The sequence below is a fragment of the Solea senegalensis genome, linkage group LG5 (assembly GCF_019176455.1).
Source record: "Solea senegalensis isolate Sse05_10M linkage group LG5, IFAPA_SoseM_1, whole genome shotgun sequence".
Lineage (NCBI taxonomy): Eukaryota > Metazoa > Chordata > Actinopteri > Pleuronectiformes > Soleidae > Solea > Solea senegalensis.
This window is the reverse complement of record NC_058025.1, coordinates 6,314,611-6,323,147: the sequence shown is the minus strand read 5'-3', so window position 1 is coordinate 6,323,147 and position 8,537 is coordinate 6,314,611. Positions and strand designations below refer to the sequence as shown.

The window sequence follows — 8,537 nt, the reverse complement described above, 5'->3', positions numbered from 1 at the left end:
GGAATTGGGCTTTTATCTGTAGGGTTTCTGGTTTCGAATCCCCGCCAGGTCAAGGGCTGGGATACCCCTGGGCAAGGTACCCAATCCCCATCACTCATTGTTAAGTGGACACTCTAAACTGACCCAGGCCATGGGGGACACATCTAGTGTACTCCTAGTGCCAGGAACAGCATCTGGCATGATAATAAAACAAAAACTGTGCCAAATCCAATACTGTATGTAGTGACCCCTAGAGCGACCCTTAGAGAAGCCAAAACAAAACATACAGGGCCCCCTTAGGTTTATATTCAAGTTGACAATATGGGTTCTAAGTGGGTTAGTCCATGTGGTGGTTTCCATAGCGGCCCTCACCTCAAGCCCATGCCTACTTACTACATTTTCCAGCTGCTTGGGCACTAAGTGGGTGCTAAGTGGACATGGGCTTGAGGTGAGGAAACAAGGGTGGGCATGTTGATCTGTGCAGCTTTTGTTGATTATAGTTTGGATGTTTTTTCATCTTTGGTACATACAATCTAATGTCCATTTCTCGCAGAACACGTTTCTTCTGCTTCTGCAGTCCATCTCAGATGAGTTCAGGCCAGAGAATTCAGCAACATCTCTGCACATAATTGATATAAGGCTCCTCATTTTGCATAATACCATTTCAGGTTGCATTTTGGACTTTGGTTAAGTTAAGCAATGATTTTTTCCCAAGCCCATGTGGTTACATCCATCACAGTAGTATAATAACACCTGAGGGCTGGATGTTCACACACATTCAGCTTGAGTTTCCACCTTTGGCCTTCACGCAACAAGATTTCCCCTGACTCCCTGAATCTTTTCACATTATGTACTTTAGGTGGTGACAGACCTAATTGGGTTTCTTGCAGTCCTGAGCTCTGCAACTTGGTTTTTGAACTGAATCAATTCTTTCACAAAGTTTGACACAGAGTGGCGAGCCACGACCCACCCTTGCCTGAAAAGCCTTTGGCGGATGCTTCTTTTATATTAAAAATGTATACCCTCATCTGTTACCAGTTAACTTGGTAATTGTGGAACCTTCCAGAATAGTGTTACTTTTATAAACGTTCCAGTTTTGCAAAATGTCCCAATGTTTTTTTGAGTGGATGATTGCAAAATCAAAATCATCTGTCAGTGAAAACACTGAAAATATTTTCAATGCACTTTTATTGGTTAAATAAACGTTCAAGTCACTGCAGCAAATTAGAGGTTTTAGTGTTTATTAGTTATTTATTGTTAGTTATTGATTTGGCAGATATTTTTATGCCGGATGCTCTTCCTGACACTACCCATCCATTTATGCGGGCTTGGAACTGGCACTGGGTAACACTAGATGCAGATGCTGGGGTCAATTTTGACTCTTTTTGGGCCTTTTTGGTACCTGCTCTGGTGTGGTTCCAAGCAACCTGAGCTGTTACTAAAATGTGATGTCAACAGACTGCCGGCCACTGATTGGTCAGAGAACGTTGTCATTGGAAGAGTCATGAGTGATGTCCGACACGAGAGTCAAACTGAACAACGGTCGTATTTCAGTTCAGTTCAGTGACTGTGTCAGGCAGAGTCTGTGCTCCGGTCATGCAGGAAGTACTGAACAATTCCGTGAACAAATATTTTTAATTAACGGACTCATGATTCAGTACACCGAAAACAACTGCTAGTTTGGTAGTTTGGTTGAGGTACAATGAAGTAATGGAACACGACATGTCTGATACCAAACTGAGTAGCGTAGAGCCGAGCTGTGTTAGAACTCTATAATGGAAAAGTGCAATGTCCAATTAACAATGAGCATTTTGGGATTGAGTGTTTTGCTACTTTAATACTAAAACCTGTAAGTGCTGTAAATACTAACAAAAAGAAATCTGTAATGCGTGTTCCAACCTTTCTGTAAATGGAGTCTGAACATGTCAGGCAACTGGAATGCACCAGTCAGTGCCACATTCATGCAGGACAGATACATTTGTGGTAGTGGATGATGTTTTACAGTGTCCTAATAATGACAGAGACTTCAGACTCTGAAGGGGAGAGGAGAATAAAGCCCAGGCCAATATGAGCAGAATGAGGCTGATTTCGCCGTTATAGCAGCGAGCGGCTGCTCCCTCTTGGTTGGCAGCCGCGTCTGACAGTCAGACATCATTATGAGCCAGTGGCCTTGCAGTTTGTCACTGTCACAGCCTCTAAATAGAGACGTTGTTTTTCGAGATTTGTAAAGATTTATGACATTCCAGGCACTTTTTTTAGGCAACGATGCACAACAATGTCATTTTGTTCAATGTGAAGCCACTTTGAAAAATGGCAGATTCTGTGGTTTCGTGGGCTGATTTCCTGTGAACACAAATATAATGCGAGACATTGTGTCCGTCTTTCTTCCCTTCCTTTTAATATGTCTTTCAATCAGAGGAAACAGATGTGATGTGAAGTGCTGGGATGTTGCCGAAATGAATGATGACATTTTCATCATCACTGTTGAGGTCCACCTTTGAACCTTTGGATCATTGACACATTTCTGTGCATTGTAGGGATGCCGGCCTGGCGGCAGATGGAAACTGATCGTCCCATGGACCTTAATTACTTTAAAGGCCTATATTTGTCTGAAAAGTACAGGGAGATACAGTCTTCGGTCCCAGGACTGATTTTGTGTTCCAGTTGTAGTCGGGACGTGGAGTTTCCCAGTTGAGGGAGAGTTCAAGTTTAGCTAAAAAAGTCAGAGCAACCTCTCAAAGCCCAACATAGGATTCCAAGATGGCTGCTACTTGCCTCAATAGTTAAAATGTTCTGCTATTTTTCCTGTTAATTGTGCTTCTGCGTTATTAGTGTCACATTAAGTCACTCGTACACATAGAACTGATCAGTTTTTATCCACAGCCATGTTGCTTAACTGTGTTAGCCACCGTTAGCTATACCAGTGGCTAAGAATGCTCAACACAGTATTTTGCACACAACCTGAGATACGTTTGTGTAACTTTTTTTCAACTTCTCAACTAGTACGACATACATAACTCTGAGGCTACGTCAACTCCAGTTTCAACCAGTTAATGAACTTTATGTTCACAATCAATCAATTGGTATAGCTAACAGTGGCTAACAACAGCTAACCAGGGATACGTTTGTGTGGTCTCAACTGGAATGTGGCCAACTCACGAACTAACAAACTAAAAAACATTACATTTACAAAGGACCACAGATACAACCAGATTAGCTTAGTAGTCATTGATGTTGTTGTTCTTCTTCTTATTTATTTGTGTATTTACAGTATTTTAAAAAGTCTTATTTCAAGGGAGTTGAAAATAACCCACCATGATAAAGTTATGAAGAGTTACAACTAACTAACTAAAATACACGCAGATCAGCATAGTAGTCGTTGCTGTTGTTGTTCTTCGTATTCATATCATCATCTTCTTCTTCTACATTTTATTATGGTCATTATTATTATGTTCATTATTATTATTATTATTATTATTATTATGATTATTATAATGGTGTGGGGGCAAGTGGCATGTCACACCCTGGAGGAGGTGATGATGATCATAGTGATAATGATAATGTCATTAACTGATGTTGTTTTTTGTAATATCTTCTCGCTTGTTCTCTTGTGATGTTGTTGTCTGTTATCTGCTGAACTCCTCTGTGGCTCTTCCTGAGGTTTCTCTCATTTTCCTCTGTACAAGGTTGTGTGCCTTGCTTTATAGCCCTTCGAGGCATGATGTTGGGCTGTATTACATTACATTACATTACATTACATGTCATTTAGCAGACGCTTTTATCCAAAGCAACTTACAATGGAATTGAGTACAATCAGGTAGGGGTGGAGTCAAACTTGCAACCATTGCGACCATGATGTGTTTCGCACACAGGGTACCGGTCTTAACCACTGAGCCACTCCACCCCTTCTCAAACAAACAATTTTATATAAATAAAATTGACATGACTAGTATTATAATTATTAGTATTATTTCATAGCTGAGGACCAAAGCAGTCTCTTTCTTCTGCTCCCTGCAGAGAAATGTCAAGCACGCAGAGGTCATTTTTCTACAGAGGAACCGTCATATTTTGTTAGGTGTGAACGTTTTTCCAAATCAGTGCAACCCCACCAGCAGCGCCCTCTGCTGGCTGCCCCAGAAACTCCTCCTCTTTATAAAGTGCAGCGGAGCCTCGACGCGCTTGCAGTCAGTGCAAAAGCAGGAGCGTTCACTCCGCACCACAGGAGCGCACGGTGGGGTGTTTTTTGTGTGTGTGTGGATGAGCCGGTGGTGGTGAAGAAGTGACGGGGGAACCAGAGGTCCAGTGAGCGGTCAGTTGCACTTGTGCTGCCCGGTCAGAGAAAGCTGAAGAGCTGAAAGAGCAGCGGAGACCAGTTTAAAGGATGTTTTAGGCACAACTTGTCTCCAGAGGACAAGTGGAGCGGTCCAGTCAGTGACTGTGCGTCCTGATGATGCGGAGAGATCAAGTCTCAGTAGTTTGTCGTGATGAACGGATCCTGAGAAACAGCTCACGGGGATTGATTGATTGACTTGATTGGCATTTGGAGATTTTATTTTGTGTGTGTGACGTTTTTAGTCTCTCACTCATTAATAACTGTGGATTATTAATTTGGAGACTTGGATTCCCCTTTCTTTTTTTCTCCCTGCGTTTTTATGCTGAAGTTGAAAAAGGGATTTAGATTTTTACACAGTTAAGGATCCGGAGAGTGGAATTATTATCCTCCCACACGGTGGAAATATCAGTGTGATTGGAGCCCAGTTCATCTGCTCTCACCGACAATATGAAGACTGTCAAAGTGTGGATGTGCGTTCACATCTGCCTCCTGCTCTTAGGTGAGAAGTGGAATAAATGTAATAACATGTAGCTCCGAATTGTGCCAAATTGTGTATTTCAAGGGTCATAAAGATAATTTCTAACATCGTTAATTATTGTGCTGGGTTGGGGTTATTTTTTTATTACATTGTTTGCTGTGTGCCCACTTCTAAAACACGTCATTACATGAGAACAAGGTTATTTTTTATGATTCTGTGCAGGGAAAATACTGATGGATGATCATCTCATGCGTAATTATCACTTAAAGCTGCAAGTTGGTGTGTGATTGAATCATTTAGATTAAATACCCACAGCTTGCAAAACATAATTAGTTTGCTATTATAATATAAGGCAGTTTTTAGTCAAGGGAAATCATATTTTTCCCACTTACACATCTGTATTCGGTTGAATATGAGGAACATCATCACCATCACCATCAGCAGCAGAACCATCAGCAGACATGATTGTTATCATTTTAGTCCACAAACAGCAGCACTCTCATTAAAATCGTGTGACTGATAACATGAATCCACAGTTAACTCCATGCTTATATCACATACTGATGCAGCATCACCTCCTTGCCTCTGATCTTAAAATGCTCAAGATCACCACAAGGGGTCTCTCTTGTCATTTCACCTGAACTGTTGCCACTGAGCGTGTGAATCTCGACTCCTGTCAAACTGCAACAACTGTGTATCACTGTCTGTTTGCTCAGTTTAAGCTTCCCCCCCCCGGAGACCCAGATGTGGATTAAACGTCGCCGTAGCTGAAGTCCTCATTTGTCATGAGACGATTATTAACACTCCTGTTGTCGACGCCTTCTCTTGATTAGGCTCTAAGGAGGCTGTGAAGTGTAGTTTGTTCTAGATGCAGTAAAGTGTGGGGGGGATACGGGTTATCACAGGTCAGTCACTTCATGTGAAGCAGACAAGACATGAAAAAGACCCCGGGTAGACATGTGTCAGGTGAATGTGCACACAGAGGAATGTGACAGAACATGCAGGGGCCAGCAAACCAGTATTTAGAAGTCCATCATCCAACCTGGTTCATGAACTAATGCACTGAACATGTTGCCTGAATAGAAACATAGGACATTAAGAATTTCACACTAAAGTTTTTAAAGCACCTCATGCGTCTGCATTTTGCTGCACAGGAGGAAAAAAAACACAACGTTATGGCATTTACGAGAGGCACATGTTACGACAATTATGAATCGATGTCACTGTCCGAGTGTGAGCGTGCAGCTGTGTCCTTTTCCTTTTTGCTTTATGACAGTCGTGATTGCCACCAGAAAACAACAACAACAAAAAAGAAACGACTACTCTAACCCCTAATTGCCAAATATAACATTCTGTTTGAAACTGTGAAGCCGTGAACTGTTTCGACAGGAAGTAGCCAGACGCTCCACATGCATAAGACATAAAACCGGTTTCCTGTACAGATCTAGTACCATATATAACACAGCTATAACACACTTAAAATACATAATCAAGTTCCTCATTCCTGGGGGCCAATGAGTATTCAAGATTCAAAGTGGTTAATGTCAAAGATTCAATTTTAGATATTTTTTTAGTATTTAGAGTGGCCAGTAGGGGGCCGTTTTTTGGGGGGGGGAAAGCAGTTAACCAGGAGTGGCGTTTCATGCAGAATTTCAAAATAGAAGTGGCTGTGTTGATATGGACTGATGTAAAGTACTAAAAAAAAACATACAGAAATTATACAGTCATTATAACTTGATATTAAGTGGTGGGCCATTAAATTGAGTGGGGAGCCGTGGGTTTGACACCTTTTGCGCCACGACTACTCATCTTTGTGAGCTAACTCCCATATCTTTGCTTTATCGCAGCTGATGGTAACAAATCTTTTACCGAATCTGGAAATTCAGTTGAAATTTGTGATACATGCCGTACAGTCACACAGTGCACACATGGCTAGCACTGGTGCCTCACAGTGAGAAGGTTGCTGGCTCGTGTCCCAGTTTGCATGTTCTCCCTGTGTGAGTGGGTTTTCTCTGGGTTCTCCAGTTTCATCCCACATGTACAAAAATGTGTTGTTGGCCCTGCGATGGTTTGTACCCAGGGTGTACCCATGCCTCTTGCTCTATTGTTGGGATTGGCACCAGCAGCCCTGTGAACCTCATGTGGAGGTTAAAGTGGTAGACGATGTACGGATGGAGGGAAACTAGCTACTGACGCAAACCCAAATCTCTCACAGTAATTTTCACCATTACCTATACGCCCCTCTTCCTCCTGTCACCTTCACTTCTTGTCTCCTTGTTTCCTCCCTAGATGTGGCAGTAAGTTCATGGGAGGGCCCCTCAGCTCTGTCTGTGTCCTTGAGCACCAGCGCTCCAGGATCTGGGCCCGCAGCTCAGCCGGAATGGGTGGACTGCATCCAGGCGAGTGACATGTGCAACCAGAACCCGCACTGCAGCTCCCGCTACCGGGTGATGCGCCAGTGCCTTGTGGGCAAAGAGAAGGAGGCCATGCTGGACCACAACAGAGAGTGTCAGACTGCCTTGGAGGTGCTGCTGGTTAGTCCTCTGTACGACTGCCGCTGCAAAAGGGGCATGAAGAAGGAGATGCAGTGTTTGCAGAACTACTGGGCTATCCACATGGGACTCACTGAAGGTAGGAGGCAGATGGCTTTTTCATCCCATGTCTCACAAAACCCTGCATCACATCGTGGTTAACTGTGTGGCAATTGCAGAAGGTGCAAAGAAGTAAAAACCTCTTTAAGTGGTGCCATTCCTTTGTAAAACTGAAAAAAACATTCAAGTGGAATTAGCATTGTTTTCACCCGCCAACTTATTCTGAACAACCCAGGGCTTCAATGTCATATCTTTCTTTGTGCATTTCCTTTGTTTTCAGCTTTTCATGTCGTGTTCAGTGGGGTGATAAGTGAATATGTAGCAGCCTCCAACAGCTCACATGTTCTTTGATAACCTAAATATCACCGGCAACGTTCCTCTATTTATATATATGTATGGATATGACACAGCACATTCTTCATCTCTATAATATCTATTTTAAATGAAGACTACATGTACCAGTGATCATTCGGAGCAAAGAAAAAAGAAAAACACACAACACCCACTGTTGTTGATGACTTTTTCCCCAGTGCCTGCTTATAGTGATACCCAGAAGCCTCTGATGAAAAATATATGCTTTTCTACTTTCCTCAGCCTCTCGAACGTAATGGAGCTATAATAGGATTACATTAGGTAGACCTGTTATGGTAGACTTATTGGTTTTCACCTAAAGTGTTCCATATTACCATATAATTAGGTTATAATCGTATAGCTCAGTGCCCTTTATGTGTCCACTTACACAGGACATAAAATAGCACTCTTGTTGTAACACTGAAACCTTCTGGTTTTTACACTGCAACACATTTAGAGAGCATAAAGCCGCCGGCTGGACCGACATTAATTTTCGCTCATCCTTAAGAGTAAAAAGCACAGAGTGTCTCACGTTAAGACAAATCTGCTGTTGGATCAGGGATGCTGGAGACGCTGCGCTCTTGGATTGGGCTAAGGCGGGACTTTAACCCCAGAGTGACGTCCCTCCACGCTGGTCAAAGTCAGCGACTTCGGTGTCACGCCATGTAAACATGTGGGACATCGTGTCCTTAGCTGTTTCAACACGTGGCTGGAAGCATTGCAAAGTCTCCAAGCTTTGAGCATTTCTGGGCTTCTGTGTCGTGATCCATGAAGTGATTTGCCACGCTGACTGCTCATAGCACCA

At 42.7% G+C, this 8,537-nt stretch overlaps 1 protein-coding gene across 1 annotated transcript in view; it reads left to right on the top strand.

The window, feature by feature from the left end:
- The first annotated feature begins 4,174 nt into the window (after nt 1-4,174).
- Nucleotides 4,175-8,537, top strand: part of LOC122770138 (GDNF family receptor alpha-2-like) — an 81,932-nt gene continuing 77,569 nt past the window's right edge. Inside the window, exons 1-2 of the mRNA XM_044027141.1 lie at nt 4,175-4,811; nt 7,080-7,421. Coding sequence (XP_043883076.1) covers nt 4,760-4,811; nt 7,080-7,421 — 394 coding nt within the window. The 5' untranslated portion in view covers nt 4,175-4,759. The remainder of the gene's footprint in view (nt 4,812-7,079; nt 7,422-8,537) is intronic.